This window comes from Zootermopsis nevadensis, unplaced genomic scaffold (assembly GCF_977971745.1).
Source record: "Zootermopsis nevadensis isolate Lab colony 2312 unplaced genomic scaffold, Znev_1.0 Znev_ptg000016l, whole genome shotgun sequence".
Taxonomy (NCBI): Eukaryota; Metazoa; Arthropoda; class Insecta; order Blattodea; family Termopsidae; genus Zootermopsis; species Zootermopsis nevadensis.
The window spans coordinates 4,645,224-4,663,092 of record NW_028259148.1 but is presented as its reverse complement, the minus strand read 5'-3'; the positions used below and the strand labels follow the sequence as shown (position 1 = coordinate 4,663,092).

The 17,869-nt window shown below is 39.1% G+C and overlaps 1 protein-coding gene across 14 annotated transcripts in view; it reads right to left on the bottom strand.

Moving 5' to 3' along the window:
• The window catches only part of LOC110840107 (rhomboid-5), a 262,804-nt gene that overhangs the window by 16,680 nt on the left and 228,255 nt on the right, over nucleotides 1-17,869 (bottom strand). For all 14 annotated transcript variants that reach the window (XR_015535359.1, XR_015535360.1, XR_015535362.1 and 11 more), the window contains 6 exons: nucleotides 17,639-17,812; nucleotides 9,430-9,546; nucleotides 4,065-4,240; nucleotides 3,207-3,356; nucleotides 1,076-1,259; nucleotides 76-150 (listed from right to left, as the gene is read on the bottom strand). Coding sequence is in view for 8 of the 14 variants with exons in the window: in XM_087349830.1 (XP_087205956.1) it covers nucleotides 76-150; nucleotides 1,076-1,259; nucleotides 3,207-3,356; nucleotides 4,065-4,240; nucleotides 9,430-9,546; nucleotides 17,639-17,812 (876 nt within the window). In the remaining 6 variants the exon portion in view is untranslated. The remainder of the gene's footprint in view (nucleotides 1-75; nucleotides 151-1,075; nucleotides 1,260-3,206; nucleotides 3,357-4,064; nucleotides 4,241-9,429; nucleotides 9,547-17,638; nucleotides 17,813-17,869) is intronic.

Sequence of the window (17,869 nt, the reverse complement as noted above, 5' to 3'; positions counted from 1 at the left end):
TAATAACTAGCAAACAGCAGAATCATGGAAAGTTTGGGGCTACTCCTAATAAGAATAGGATAATTTGAAACTTACGGCTCTTGGTCCAATCCAGAAATTTGCTGGTTCCTGATAGTCCACCTGCTGTAGAGAAAGACTCGTTACCAGAACCTGTAACAGAAGTTAAATCAATTGTGCATGGGCTGCCAAACAGGTTAGGGACTTAGCTAAAGCAAATGGCCAAGTGACATGAAATCAGTACTCAATCTAAAGAATTCAACAACTTAAAACACATATGACCTAAACTGGTCATTGATAATGTTATGTTAGTGTAAAATGATAAAACAAACAATGTTTAGTGAATGCCATCAAATGAATTATGAAACAAAGCCACAATACAAAATAGGACTAAATGAGTATGAAGTAAATTATAAATAAAATTACAAAATGTGGATAATTTTCAAATATGTCAAACACAAAACATATTTTATTTGATATCAGTGAACAAATATTTTATTACAACTTCTTTCTTTCTGTGATGAAAGCAAAAATCATGAAGTGATATCAATATCACATTTCACCATTTCAATTTGAAATCCAGTGTTATAAACATAAGAAGTAGCACTGGTCATGATGTCTGAGAAAAGAACTAGGAAACATATAATAAGCAAATAATATTTTTTAAGTTTAAAATTATTCATAGCCTGGTCTTTTTCCATCATCCCTGTTTAAAAAGTAGAAGAAGACCACGGTGTTTCGGAAACTGGCTCTGTTTCCTTCTTCAGGCGAGAGGTGCCTACTCAGTTGGGTCCATTAGACAGAGCTAGTCTCTGTCATTGGACAACATGTCATCCAACTGACTCGTCATATCCACCTGAGTCGGATACTGCGTTGGAATGACATTAACAACTATAAACAATGGTACCAATACTGAAACATTATTACTGTATTATTATTGGGAGATTCTGTATCACTGACTTAGCTCGCCATGTGAATAAAGAATCTGAGATGATAATGCAAAGTAAAAGAGTTAAATTTTCCTGCATGTGTGGCCACCCTATTCTACTTTTACTGTATTTACAGCTCAAAGCATCACCTGTCCTGATCGATGGTTCAGGTCAATTCCAACAGGTCCTAGCCCATAGCATGCCAGTGATATGATGAGAATCAGGACTTGTACTGTCGTAATCCAATATGTGAAGAATGGGCGGTGGTCCTCAATATCGTCCAGCTGCTCCTTCACAGCTTTCCTGTCTGTCACAGAACGCTTTATGGAACGTCTGGAAGAAATTATAGAAGTTATATGTAACATTATTGCTCTCAGAGGAAAAAGGAAGGTCTATGGAAGAAGCACTTAACACTCATTTTATGTAGACCTAGTACTGTTGAAATTTCACTATACAGTGTCACATACACAATGAATTTCTATCATTCTTCTCCAAGATCAGAACTGTAACGTATCTGTACCAAACTGCTGTAAATGTGATATCAGACAGTCCAAGATCCTCACTGCTGTGAAGTGTAACTATATATATTTTTTTACATCCTTACACACCACTCTTCTTGACAAATCAAAGATATGAGAAGCCTTCACTAACAATTAACTCTAATTAAAAGTCACATCTTCTGTCAAAATTTCTTGCTTTGGCTCATATCCAATATATGTCACAACTTCTATTCTGATTAATAATCTCTACTTAGATATTTATTGTCACATGTAAATACAAGTAACTTTTAATTACACAACCTATTAATATTAATTTCTGACTTATTTCCCTTGGTTATACTTACAATCTTAATCCACACTGTTCCATTTTACAAGTAAAACAGAAAGACTGTTCATTTTATCATGAGAAATAAGATTAAGGAATAGTGCTCCTTGTACAAAAAGTGAATCTTACTTTGTTCTACTTCACCATTCCGATTCTCTCATCTTTTACGTCATATTTCATAAGATAAAATAAATTTAATTTAAAAATATACACATTGGACATTTTATAAATGTACGACAACTTACCAGGAGCATGCTCATTGAAGATAATTCAAGAAATGGTGTTCATATTGAAAAGTTCACAGATCCAATGAAACATTCTGTCTCCATTATTTCTTACGCCTGTGTCTGGAATGTATTTCTATCATTCTTATTTAATTATATATCATGTTCCAGTCATAAATACCATTTTGTCCAGTACTGAGAACATTACTGTCCACGACTATGGCTATGAATATCAATCTAACTTATAGTTATCAGAACAAACCTGACTTCTGAAGCTCATCATTTTGTCTCACATATTAATCAAATCAGAATCTGAATGCTATTTCATACAACTATTATGATGATGATGTGAACATTTCAAATACATAGAGGTCATCATGGATAAAAATTGACTTTTTTTGGAGGAGATGAATAGCAAATCTTATGGCTGTGTACACAGGAGAGTAGTTTTAAAATGAAAAGCTCTGGAGCTGCCTGGAATGCAAATTCAGGTTGAATTTTAAAAAAGTGTATGAATCATAATATTGGCCATTCTCATTGCTGCTATATACAGACTTAAATGATAAACAACCCATAAAGAAAGAAACAAATAAGCAAGCAAGCAAATTGCAGAAATTAGACAATTTTAATATTACAGCAAGCAATTCTATATGCCCCCACTTAATGGTACCTGCACCTTGTCGTGGTGGTGGGGCTTGAGTACCTCAGTGACCCCAAGAGCTATGCTGGTGGTAGCAAAGCTACTGGTAGGGCCTCCCTTGCCAGATTGGTCGATGGGAAGAGGTCAGACTAACACAGGTACCCTGGTCCTTCAGGTTGGGGGTTGGTCGCAAAGCTAACAACCTTGCACCGTAAAGAGGAAGATGTTTCGAAACCTCGATCAAAGCTTCGGACAGACGGACCTAACAGAGGACCGAATGGAAGAGGAGAATTGAGGAGGCCATGGACCGAATACAGACCGGAGAGCCATAGAAGAAGAAGTTCTATATGTTGTGACTTCTTTCCTACATATTTTTCCTAAGTTTCTATTGGGGCATACTCTCTACGTTATATTATAAGTAGGGGCTCACAGCCACCCTTGACATTAGGCTACACAACTTATATTTATATCAGTATCTTTAAAAGAAATATCAGGGCAGTGCATGTTGATTCTTATTCACAAAGTTATTAAATTTATTATCAAAATAATTACAGTAATCTTATCACCAGACTCATCACATTTTGAACTTACCCAAATAAGCGCCCCACAACTCCCATGCCATACTGTCGCCTATCTGAGTTGTCGAACACTCGGTCCAAGACTCGACTCCAGATGCGCGAACAACCAACTTCAGGCCCTGAACTACTCGATTCCAGCGGTGTTCTCTGCCAACTTGATGGTCTTTTAAATAAAGTGGTTAAATGTCAATGTTCAATTTGGTGCAATAAGAGATTTTATTGTGATAAGAAACAGAATATTTGAAATGTTCTAATACTCAGTGGAACACAAAGTATAGGTTCCTTTCTACCTAAATTAAATTAGAATTATAGCCCAATAAGGTAGTTCAGTGTAATTTCTCATTTTACTGGCCTAATATCAAAAAAAAAAAAAAAACAAATGTGTACATTATTTGTTGTATAGAAATGCTCTGACCTTGAGAGTTTCTAAAATAATTAATAAAGTCAGATAACATGCTTCAGAGTTTTCTCTTTTGTTTCATACAAGACTGAAGACAGCTCTAGCGTAACAAATGAAGTTGCTCTATCAATAATTAATAAACAAAACTTTTGAATAGGGAATTCTTAGTGATGATTCTTAAACACGTCTATCTCAGGCAGCAGCAGTGAGCATTCTGAGGATGATATATGATTGCTTGCTGTCATAAACAAACTCTAAACTTATAATTTTAATTAAAACTGCAGAAACCACTAGAATTCCTCAGTTAATACTGTCTAGGAATCACAGTTAATGAGCTCTATTAAAATTACAAATTAAAGCCTGGTTTATTCCAATCAAAACATATATTTCTGTGGAATATAAACTGCAACGTAAAGTGTCAATTGCCCTTTCCTTTTCTGGTTATGTGTTAAATGTGACTGGCCAACTCACCTTGGGTACTGTTCCCTAATATGCTCATGATCTCTATCATGCATGAACCCAGAATCTGATGTCACCATGGCAACATGTTCCACAGCAATGTCTGATTGATCCACTGCGGCCATTGTTTCCTGTACTCTTACTGCAGAAGGCGGTACTGCGAGACCAAGTGGCTTTGTGAAAAAACCCTGTAATGTAGCATTATCACAAAATGAATCATCACACATCATTATTTTAATTTAACACCTTTAAAATAAAGTATTTACCTCCAATAAATATTTCAACTTACAGTCATTAGCAGGTACTTTCAATGTTTGTTCATTTAGACAGAATTATGTCATTGTTGTTCAATGTCCCTCAAATAACAATACAGTCCTCACTTAATAACATAATTTCCAAATGTAAGAACAGATTTTAATAACATCTGTTACTGCAGGATCTATACTAAAAATTAATGACTGAATGTAGTTTGGTTCATATCGGTCATGTATAAATCCTACTTCAAACTAAACTTCATGGATTTATTTAGAAATATCTCACTTGAACAAAAACTTCGTTTGTAACAGAGAAAATGGAAGAGATTCAGATAAATTTTTGATTTGGTGAATATTTAACAAAATACAAACAAGAAAAAATAATTTATTGTTTTAAGCAACGTGAACAGATTAACAACACATTTTTATCTGAATTGTATTCAAACAACAAGTCACACATCTATATGCAATAAAATCATCATTAATGGTAATATCTGTAATTTTTTGTCAGTATATTTGAAATCTGTTTACTGTAACAATGCAATAATTTAACTTGTCACTGATTTTAATTTCAACTTTGAATTTTATGCAATTACATAAACTATTAAACTTTGCATGAATGTTTCTGCTATGTTGGTATTTTCATCATATAAAATATGTAAAACATTGACATATCAGTAAATTAACAACCAAAACAATATGGTCAGTAAACTCCTACAAGACTACACGATACAGCACACCAGAGAGCGGAAATCTCGATATTAATCAGAGTCTTGTGGAAATAAGATAACAGGGTGTGGAGTGGTTTAATCTGGCTTAGAATTTATACCGGTGGTGGATTCTGTGAAAACAGTAATGGACCTGAAGATTTCTGTCTTCTGGGTTGTCTGGTCGATGTTAAGCAACGTTTCTGAGGTCATACTGCCTCCATCATCAGGGCGATGAAGATTCCTGTCTTCTGGGTTGTTGCGCTGTGTAGTCTGGTCGATGTTAACCAACGTTTCAGAGGTCATACTGCCTCCATCATCAGGGCGATGAAGATTCCTGTCTTCTGGGTTGTTGCGCTGTGTAGTATGATCGATCTTAACCAACGTTTCAGAGGTCATACTGCCTCCGTCATCAGGGCGATGAAGATTTCTGTCTTCTGGGTTGTTGCGCTGTGTATTCTGGTCGATGTTAACCAACGTTTCGGAGGTCATACTGCCTCCGTCATCAGGGCGATGAGTATGAAGATTTCTGTCTTCTGGGTTGTTGTGCTGTGTAGTCTGGTCGATGTTAACCAACGTTTCGGAGGTCATACTGCCTCCGTCATCAGGGCGATGAGTATGAAGATTTCTGTCTTCTGGGTTGTTGTGCTGTGTAGTCTGGTCGATGTTTACCAACGTTTCAGAGGTCATACTGCCTCCGTCATCAGGGCGATGAAGATTTCTGTCTTCTGGGTTGTTGTGCTGTGTAGTCTGGTCGATGTTTACCAACGTTTCAGAGGTCATACTGCCTCTGTCATCAGGGCGATTCATCGCAATAACCCAGAAGACAGAAATCTTCATACTCACAGCTGTGAAAACCTCAAATCTTACATATTGTCTTTTGGTTTCCATGCAAGCAATTCAGTGTTTGAACTCAGCTTTCGGGGATAAGATGTATCATATGCCGTATGTTTCCCAACATTTGGTAAACACGACTGTAATGTTTTCAGAAATTTTGAAAAACCTACAACATCTGATGTGGCTGACCTCTGAATGCCAAAGTTATATACATAGCGTAACTGACCATAACTACAGCACAAACAACAAGACAGTACAGAAACATGTGTTCTGAGATACTGCCATATATTCATTTCATATCTTACTCAGAGTTTTATACATTTTAAAGATATGTTACTGTACAGAACTTGAGAGTATAAATACCAAATTTAATCAAAATCAGACAATTAATTCACACAGTTTGGGCACGGTACAGCAGGCTGTGATTTATTTTAAAATGTACATTTATGAATAACAATATACTAGAACTTTAAATGCGTAAGTCATCATTAATCACAGTTTCATAAAGACATATTACACAGTACAACTGGTATAATGTGCTTTCGTGGACCTCAAATTTCCTGCCCCAAGACAAATACCCTACAAACTTAACTCTCAGCAACGATGAAACTTTACCCCACGAAAACTGAGAGAGAATAAATGTAACATGGGTGTAGTAGCTACTGTCAGATTAAAGCCTGGACAGATGACACAGACCAATTTTATTATACTTCCCCCAGCCTTTCCACATCATTCTATTCACAAAAGGAGCATAAATTCTCCTAGTTTGCAGCTTGCACACTCACACGAGAAGACACGATTTCTTTTTTAACACATCATTTGGAAAATAATGTGCCAAGGTCAGGTGTTTGAAGAGGCTAACGAGCGAGATGAACCAAATGTCCTAACATTTAGCCCATTAGAATATTGTGACCAGACATATTGCACTTTCCCAGGGTAGTTTATCTGAAATGTCCTAACAAAGTTATCTGTAATGTCTAGTAACCATTTTTTTTAGCTATTACAAATACAATACCGGCTATGCAATTTATGAGACTCGGGGCGCGCTCTGTTGACGTGGGCGGGACTAGTCCGCGTTCTTCCCATGAGTCACAGGCGAATCAGTTTCATTGCGTCTCTCGTCGCGGATTGACGTTGATAATATGGTGTATAGTATTAAGCAACGTGTGTTCTTAGTCGAAAAATATGCCAAATATTCATCATACGGAAGATGCCTCCGTAAATTTCGCGGACATTTTCCTGGTGTATTACTTACAGTATTAATCTTAAAAAAACAAACACAAGATTTATGTGAAATTGAGTTAACCTAGTACAGTTACTTTTAAAGTAAAGCTGTCTCACAACATATCTAGAAGGTGCATGGTATCGGCGCATCCTTGCTGTACTTTGCACCTGGGGAAAGGACCCCCAGTATCCATTGGATAAGGCTGGGTGGACACCAGAGCCAGTATAGATGAAGAGATTAAAACAAATTCTTTGTCCTTACTGGGGATCAAACCCTGGTCACCCAGTCCATAGTCACGACACAATACTGATAATAATAATTTCCTAGGGCTGAAGGAAGCTACGAAGCACTCGGTTCAAACCACGGACCTTCCGACTATAAACACTGGCAAGTTAAAAAGTAAAATATGTCTGAGGGCGACAGTTTCTGGATTTGATTCCTACATGCGCCAGCATTCTTTATGTAAACTTCTCTTGAATTCTGGATTAACATTTAATTCAACTGTTTTTACTTCACCAATCTACAACGGCTTTTATTATGATTAATTAATAAGAAAGCTGTCACTGTTTTACAACTGAACCTTAAGCTCAAGTACAAGGGGGGGAGAGAGTGACGAACAATCCTTCTAGAAACGTTTTAAAATAATGAAAACATTCAAGACGAACACGGCGTAACCTGATAAACAAAAAAAACAAAACAAAGACGTTCGAGTTTCTCTACAGTCCCGCAACTTAAGAAATGGCGCTGGACGTTGGTAAGGCCGATGTCCTGCATCAAAGAGATCCATCTCGTGTCTGTATGTTGAACACTGAAGACGAGGAAATTGTATCTCTTTGATGATGGAGACTGCTAGCATCTTTGAAACGCTGGCAAATTTCTACGAGACTACAACCCAGAAGACTGACATCTTCATTCCATATTTTCTTCCCTTCTGAGTGCTCAACTAACCACGATTAAAAAAAAAAGTCCGGCTAGAATTGTGACGCTATGCGTGAGACAGCTGCTTGTACGTGCCATGTTTACACACTTCAATTTAGAAGCGAAAAGACAACTGCTGCCATCTATACAATAAAAAGTTGACAATCATGCCAAAACACACTCTAACACTCCCAGGTTTCAATTATAAATAACTATGCATTTTGTATTATCGTCCGCCGTGAAAACAGCTATGTTTTCTTTGCGGTACAGACCGAATTCTTAAATATTATTTAGACGAGTTTCAGCTTCAAAGGGGAAAAACGTTTGAAGCGTAATTTTATCTGGCACAGAAGCCCCAGCTCTCGTATTTTACTGTGAACGCGGTTGATTGATGGACGCAACTTACCGGTCTATCGGACACTACAGCCAATACATTACACGTGTTAAAACGTTTCAAACAGTTGAACGCAAAACAAGTCGTAACGCCCAAGTGGTGTAACATGGAGAAGGATTGTTTATATTTGTTTGACAGTTTAGCGTTCCAGCACAATTCTGTTTACATGACGTTATCCTAAACAAGAACTTGCGAGAAGAACCTATGACGAATATTTCATTCAAATGCTTCAATATCGCAAAGCTATAAATAAATTGTAAATTAATAACAGTTAGGCAGACGTAATTTATGCTTACATTGCCCATAGCACATATTTCGAATACGTTAAATTTGCCCAATATGACGCCAGTCACTGCTTTACGCATGCGTAGTACTTACTATCCGTCCTCACATTTGGGCGAGGTTTTGTAACGGATAACACGCAAGCTTCCAGGAAAGTGAGTCCAGTTACATTGGCGACGGACTTAATTAAGTTTGAATAAGCACAAGGGAAACAGCCACGGTGGTCTAGCGGTTAGAACGCTGGCCTTGTAATCCTGGGGTCTCGGGTTCGATTCCCGGCGGTGCCCGAATTTATAACTTGTGTTGGACAAGGCAGTGGTCTAGGCAACACGGAGTTTTCCTCCGTGGCATCCCAACAATTACTCCATTCACACACAGAAGAAGGCAATGGCAAACCACTTCTGGATCATCTGCCAAGAACGTATATGAACAGGTCCCAGTCCGAGAAAAGGATGGAAGGATCCTGTTCATATGGACCTGTCCTCAGACAAAACACTATTTGAAAAAAACAAAAACAAGGGACTCTTCAGGGACATGAACACAAGAGGTCCACCTGTCAGAGTTAGTGTTCTTAGGCAACAGACCGGGGAGGGGAGATCCACGGAAACTGGAGTAAAAATGTACGATTTGAGGTTTTCACAGCGGTCAGTATGAAGATTTCTGTCTTCTGGGTTGTTGCGCTGTGTAGTCTGGTCGATGTTTACCAACGTTTCAGAGGTCATATTGCCTCCGTCATCAGGGCGATGATGATTTAACTTACCTCTTCATCTGTAACGGGAGAAGACGGGTCCGGACTGGGGCCCACAGTTGACGAGGGGTAACTGCGGGAGAACTGTCGAGTCCTGGAGGCGGGCCTCGGCCGATGCCGAGTGAGAGACTGCAACACAAAGCGGTTGATCGTCAATGGCAGGCTGAGTGTAAACACGACAAAATAAATCCAAACGACCAAACCAGACGAAACAGACGAAGAAACTTCCTGCCCACAACTGGACCCTACAAAAATCCACTTCACGTCAGTTCATACACAGGCGATTTAATTTACATGGTACAATATTTCAACGTCACATATCACGGTGGTAAAGAATGCTAAATGTAACAGCTATATTTGTGCCTTTATATGGGGCCCCGAATTTTGGACGTTAAAGAAAGAACAAATATAAAAATGGAGTCGGAAGACATGCGTTTGCTTAGAGAGGTGGCAGAATACAGAATGACGATGAATATTAAACTAAATAAAGATATTATGAATATGCATAACTATAATCAAATAATAAAAATTTAACTATTTATGAGCTTCATAATACAAAATAAAACTAAATAAAACAAAGAGCCAATCAGGTATACACACAAAAAATAGAGCAGACTAAACCAATATAAAACAAACCACATTCCAGCGCAGACGAAATATCCTCATGAATATTAACAGTTTTCCATAAATCATAATAAAACAATGACTTAATACAAGATTAAAACAAATTGCCGGAACATTTGCAAAGAAAATCTACGAACTTCATTCCGACGCCAATTCTGCAAAAAAAAAAGGGGGGTAGAAGATTCTACGGTGTCCATTTCTAATCCCTGTAACCGAAAACTTCAATCTGTGATGTTCATGAAGACAAATATTGCATATGAATGTACATAACACCACCCTGACGTCTATTGACTATTCCACTCACTGTTAGTACGCTGCACCACCGCGTCTCGCGGTTTTGACGGTCGCGACACACAACGTTTAAATACTGTGACAGCTAATTAGAAATTATATGTGACATAATTTGAAACTAGAGTGAGACATGTGTACACAGATGAAAGTAGATTTACTCTCGTGCCTGAAGTGATAAGCTGGTCTCGAACAAAATTCGCACTTCACGGCGGCGCACGGTGAGTGGGCGAAGCTCTACGTATTCAGCTTTGCACTAAGAAAAATAGCCCCGGTATTTTTTACGTAAAGAGCTTAGTGGTGTCTGTTTTCGGACATAAGAGAGGTAAAGTAACATTACGGAATGCAATTAATAATAAGGAACTTCATTTTAGCCCATTCCTGGTTTATTTAATGAGGCCTCAACTGATATAATTACGAGGCGCGTCCCAAAAGTAAGTTTCCCACTCGTCCCACAGCTAGCAAACCTTATATTGCGCGAAGCGACTGTGCGTACGTGATAGAGCAATTACGTAGCATGGCGCATGCACTAACGGCACTTCCCGCGTTCTCACAGTAGCATCGTTGAAGATGGAGGTTCTTATTCCAGCTCCCGCCGACTGTGAAGTGCGGTCAGTGATAACGCTAGGCCGCACACGGCTCGACGGACAGCAAGTCTCCTGCAGGAGTTCAGCTGGGAGGTGTTTAATCATCCACCCTACAGCCCGGACCTCGCTCCCAGTGATTTCCATCTTTTCCTACACCTCAAGAAATTCCTGTCCGGTCAGCGTCAGCGTTTTGAGAATGACAGAGAGGCGGAGATGGTTGTCACACAGTGGTTCCAATCCCAGGCGGCAGACTTCTACGACACAGGTATTCAAAAGTTGGTCCCACGGTATGACAAATGTCTCAATTCCGGTGGCGAATATGTTGAAAAATAACTGGACACTTGCTGTGTCTGTTGCAATAAATATTTCCATGAAACTGTGTTTTGTTTCTGTAAACGGCCCCAGGGAAACTTACTTTTGGGACGCGCCTCGTATATAAGCTTAGTGAATAATGAACTGGAAAGGATGTGTAAGGAAGCCGTTACTACATATTCAAGTTAATATCCCGGAACATACCTCGTGGGTTTATGAAAACCACATAAAACCTAGATTTGAACCCGGGAACTCCAGAAAACAAGCCCCCAACCACTGAACCGTGATTTGCACTCTTCAGCAAACATTTAATATACCACATGGTAGACCTTGTTGTATTTTTGAAATAACACAGAAGTTACAGAATGTGACAGTGTCCACTGGATTCAACTGGCTCAGAATATGATAAACAGAGAAATGTGATATTGGTAAGGAATTCAACCTTACAATTTTATCGCCAACTTCCAGCATAAAATTTATCGAATTAATAAGCATAATAAAGTATCTCTACTGAGGTACTTCTATTATTGGTACGAATGATTAAGCAAATTCCGTGTTAAATGTCCTATATTTTTTTTTCGTCTAAAATAATTTCAATTTCAGCTACAAGAGTCAAAGATGTAAGTAAAAGGCGAATAGAAATAAAACAATTTATAAAATTTACTACCGCCATTTCCGCTTGTCTCTTCATCCTCGTTCGAGTTACGTGACTGTCTGTCTCCATTTCAAGACTAGTAATACGTTTTAAAGCTTACACACTTCAGCTAATATCATTTCATAACCCGTTTCTTAGTGTTTCAGAACCAAAAACGTATCTACATAATACGAGGTGCGATCGGAAAGTTTCTAGACTGCGCCTATAAAAACCCGTACACTTATCTCAGGTATTAAATTCACCCATCACCCTCGAAGTAGTTCCCCTGGGAGTGAACACAACGATCCCAGCGCCGCTGCCAAGCCTGGAAGCATCCCTGGAAATCTTTCTTTGTCAGCCTGTCAAGCACCATCTGCGATTCTGCCTGAATCTCTTCTATCGTCTCAAATCTCCTTCCCTTTAGCTGAATTTTCATCTTTCGGAAGAGGAAGAAGTCACACGGAGCTTAGAAAGGAAGTTGGGGTCGGTTCTTGCAAGATATTTGAGCTCATGACAAACGAGAAGTCGATTCTGCTTCTGGTCCTCAGACAGGATGCGTCGCAAGTGGAGTTCTTCCTTTAGAATCAGCTGACAGGTCCCATAGCCTATCCCAACAATGTCGCACAAGTCGTTGATGGTACGACGTCGATCTTCGTGAATGGCCTGCCGAATCTTCATAACATTTTCGGGCGTTGTGCTCGAAGATGGTCGTCCAGATCGCTCGTCATCATCGACAGAGGTTCGGCCATTTTTAAAACGTGAATGCCACACAAAAGTTTGTGCACGACCCATTGCGGACTCCCCAAATGCTTGCTTTAGCATTTCATAGGTTTCCGTAGCCGTTTTGGCGAGTCTTTGGCAAAATTTGATGCACACGCCATTCCGAAATCGCAGGAGGGTCGGTGTGATGCATCCAGTTCGCCCTCTATTGACACAGTCTTGAAACTTTCCGATCGCACCTCGTATTTAAAAATTCAGTTTCTATAGCTTCATTACAAGGACCAAGTGATTAATAATGTTTATAAAAATAATCTCTGTTTATTCTGAGAACAATTCATTACGTAAGCAACCCGCACAATTACTGAGTCTTAAGACGGCGATTAGATTGTCGCGAGGCCTATTCTATACAGGACAGCGCAACACAGAAAGGCGTCGGTAAACATCCACGCCTCGAATGGGATTCGAACCCACTGTCTCAGTGTCCGAGCGACGAAGGCCCACGCTCAAAACCGAGAAACTGTGACCGGCAGAAATTATAGATAAATAATATAATAAATAAAACTAAAGACAGGAGAAATATATTGCAGCAACATCCAAAGGAATGTTCTGAATTATGGCCCACGAGGGAAAGGGGCCGCTGAAAACTCAATAAAACGACTATAGGAAATTTCAATGGAGACGATGCAGGTCACTGGGACTGACCCTTTAAGTTGATATGACGACGATTAATCAATAAATGGAAATAATGCTAACAAAATCCTCAGACGCCGCTGGCCAACGCAAAGATCCGTTCAGGCAACACAACACAATAATGTCTACTGCAAAGTACGGAACGAATCCTGCACTCTGTTACATTTCCAGCAATTAAATTTAACCTCCGGGTTATATCGCACTGTTTTCATTTAGTAAAAATCGTCGATTAAAACTGAAACGACATAAATATTTCCTCGTCTGACTCGCGAACCTCTTAGGGACTAGAATTTCAATGTTTTCTGCACTATTTATTCTCAGTTCTTGAACAATGAATTTCATAAAGTGTTTAATTACATTTTTCTCTGGAAACACGCTTCGCAGAATATTTTTGCATTCTACAAATCAAAAGGGATATCGTTGAAATATAAACCAAAACGTTCGAGAACGTCACACCAATTTATTAAACATCCCTTAGGGATGTTGACTAGACCTGCAGGAAGCAATAAAACCTTCTCCACCCTTGTACAGGCTGTTTCTGAAGTAAGTAGTCCATTAAAATTCTGAAAATTACGAAAATTGAGCGAAAAAACTTGGTATAAATATCTTCGAAATGCGAACCAATCATGCAAAATGAATGTCATTTTCGTGTTTAGCAGCTCAAAATTAGTAAAAATTGGTTAGTTTCAACTCCGATATATTTTGGCTGTTGAACAGAAATAATATTTGGAAACTTACACATTTATTGTGCAACCTATACTTAAAAACTGAAACATAATTTGTTACATCTCCTCCATATAATTTATTTTCTGGCATCAATTATAAATATGGGTACCTCTTTAAAAAGTTATTTTTATGAAAATACAGTAGACAATTCTTTTCCTTTACAAGTTTCCGACCTCTGTCGTTGCCGAACACACGGATATGCCCCCTCCACTCAACCACTTCACCTGATCACCGCCACAAGCACGCGCTTGTGGAAAATAGCGACTGACTTTACAAAATTCCACTTCACGAACTCTCTCCAGAAACGTAACTACTCATAAGAGCGGGGGCTAGCTGCATAATGAAAATTACAATACGCCGTAATGATGCGGCAACTTCTCCAGCACCTGAGTGTTGCAGGGTAAACAGCATATGATGTTGCAGGCGTTCCACTTGGGGCCGAGATCAGTGGATAATTACTACGCCAGCCCCGCGCGTCTGTGACGGGGATGTAGATCTTATTTCGCTCAAGATTAACTGACTCAAGGTTATAGAGGTCACATCGCCTTGCCTCAGTTCTCTCTACTGATCACAATATTACTGCCTTCTGGCTGTTGATACAACACACTAACTAACTATCTAACTAACTAACTTAAAAAAAAAGAGAAAGAAAGAAAGAAAGAAAGAAGAATTGAATAATTACTACTGTTTTACGTTCCCACTTGAAATCTGTTGAATTGTAAGCTCTACAGATTTTCTTGAAAAATGTATACACACAGGGTTAATATTTCGTATTATAATGTTTATACATATTTTTAGGATATTCTGTATTTTCATCACCATAATAACTTCAAGACTTAAAAAAAGTTGGGTTTGATTAATTTTATTATCTTTCCTTTTTCCACGACCCAACCGCAATGTTTATCTTTGGCTACAACTCTGTTTCATGACGGATTCGTCCAGACTCTGAAAGAGTTCAACGAGAATTTGATGCCTTAAGCCACAGCAGAATTTCTGCTGACGAAGATACTCCAGCTAGATTGAATCTCTAAACAGTTTATTCCAGGCGGCGGCATCTTAACAATGCTCTTTGCTTTTATATACTTAAAAGCAAAATTACTTGTTCTTCCAAATATGATAATGAGAGACAACAGCTAAGCCCTTCAGCTACTAATGCAAGTATATCGACATTTTTAACAAGGATTATATTTTGCTAACAGATATTTCAGAAGATTTCTGTCTTCTGGGTTGTTGCGCTGTGTAGTCTGGTCGATGTTAACCAACGTTTCAGAGGTCATACTGCCTCCGTCATCAGGGCGATGAAGATTTCTGTCTTCTGGGTTGTTGCGTCGTGTAGTCTGGTCGATGTTAACCAACGTTTCAGAGGTCATACTGCCTCCGTCATCAGGGCGATGAGTATGAAGATTTCTGTCTTCTGGGTTGTTGCGCTGTGTAGTCTGGTCGATGTTAACCGACGTTTCAGAGGTCATACTGCCTCCATCATCAGGGCGATGAGTATGAAGATTTCTGTCTTCTGGGTTGTTGCGCTGTGTAGTCTGGTCGATGTTTACCAACGTTTCGGAGGTCATACTGCCTCCATCATCAGGGCGATGAGTATGAAGATTTCCGTCTTCTGGGTTGTTGCGCTGTGTAGTCTGGTCGATGTTAACCAACGTTTCAGAGGTCATACTGCCTCCGTCATCAGGGCGATGAAGATTTCTGTCTTCTGGGTTGTTGCGTCGTGTAGTCTGGTCGATGTTAACCAACGTTTCAGAGGTCATACTGCCTCCGTCATCAGGGCGATGAGTATGAAGATTTCTGTCTTCTGGGTTGTTGCGCTGTGTAGTCTGGTCGATGTTAACCGACGTTTCAGAGGTCATACTGCCTCCATCATCAGGGCGATGAGTATGAAGATTTCCGTCTTCTGGGTTGTTGCGCTGTGTAGTCTGGTCGATGTTTACCAACGTTTCGGAGGTCATACTGCCTCCATCATCAGGGCGATGAGTATGAAGATTTCTGTCTTCTGGGTTGTTGCGCTGTGTAGTCTGGTCGATGTTTACCAACGTTTCGGAGGTCATACTGCCTCCATCATCAGGGCGATGAGTATGAAGATTTCTGTCTTCTGGGTTGTTGCGTCGTGTAGTCTGGTCGATATTTACATCTTACAGATATTTCAGAACATCGCCTGTGCTTACATTTTTATTCTTCATCCAAATTATGCGGGCTTCAAATTCTATATTTTATTGAGTTTCTTTCTGTTTGTTTGTTTGCTTGTTTCTATTGCATGATATTTATTGATCTCCTGACATTTGCGTATTATATTATTTTGCATATTTTTAGTGCTTGGCTGTAAATGACCTTGTTTGGTTATCTTTTGTCAAACATATGCATAAATTAAATAAGTATTTATTATGTTTATTTAATTTAGTTTCGTTTTCACTTGTTATTCTTTGTCATTTTCCGTTCTCTGTGTGTATTTTATCTTCTTGTGCTCACCGTAATTGGCTTTTGTAGCTTTTAAATTAGCACGTTAAAATAAAGAATCAAAGTGGATTAGTGTAATCCTCGCTGAAACCTCAACACAGAGTCACATCATCAGTTATATACACTCTACTGTTTATATTTACATATTCAACAGAATTTAAATCTAATAATGACCTCACACACGGACACAAAGGTCAGTCAGCATTTTATCACTTCGTGGATAAACATTCCGATGTTGAATATAATAACAGATTTCACAAAATTATATCTTACAGTTACATAAAATTGTGTTAACATTAACATATCAGGCAGTGAATCTGAAAAACACTAACATCACCTCTTCTCTATCTTCAGTAAAAATTCACGTACCGCAGAGCTAACCTTGTATCCGTTATTAATACAGAACTTTACTTTTACGAAGATGAGAGACGTACAAAGTTTATCTTACGAACATAAAAACCTATTCCCTTTTAGACACATCATTTTACCGCCAAGTCGACGGACTGATCGCTTTATGAATTAAACTGTTGCCAAGCAACGAATCCGCAGTGAAAACGTCACTTTCGCACTATAAAACAATTTTTTCTAGCAACAGAAAGGACACTAAGATAATCGGAGTCAGAAACGAATAGCACACGAAAAAATTATTTTACTTATAACATACACGGGACTTACGATAGTTCATACACGCGAGGTCTCTGCGTAACGTAAGGCTATATTAGAATTAGCCTGCAGGCAGGCCGAAGGGCGGCGTGTACGTCGTTAAGTAGTTTAGTGAGTTCCCCTGTTCGCCTGGGGACTCATCGCGCATACTGTTTCAGTTTCAAAACAGGGGTCCACAAAATAGGAAGTTGTAACTCGCAAAAACTTTGCACAGAATTCAGTTAGTCGCATTTTGACAAAAGTATGATCTGAAGCTTTCACAGCGAGTAAGTTTTAATTAATTTTTCTCGGGCTCCCGAAAAGTTGTTTTTTTTCCTTCAATAAACTACCTCACACGGCTGCTAGCCCGAGAAGAATTCATTAAAACTTAAGAACACAACACAAAACATAAAACTTAACAGCATCACGTAAAATTATCTTTAAATCATCATTAAATCAAGTATGCGACGCCTCCAACACATTCACCCCCGGTGTTTCTCGGGACAAGAGGCAGGTAAGACGTCTTATTACTCACCGCAACGACCAAGGCCAGGCCTCCGAAGGTCATTCTCGCGACAGACTCTTTCCGCCGGACAGGAGGTTCAGCCCAGCGTTGCGGGGTTGTAGCCTGGTGTTCCGCAGGGGAATCAAGGGACTCTCGACCCCCAGGTAGCACGTCGGGCCGCCCGGCTGCGAAGTAATCCCGGGTCTAAACACAAAAGAGACAAGCGTGGATCAGAGATTCTTACGTCCGCCTCTATAACAA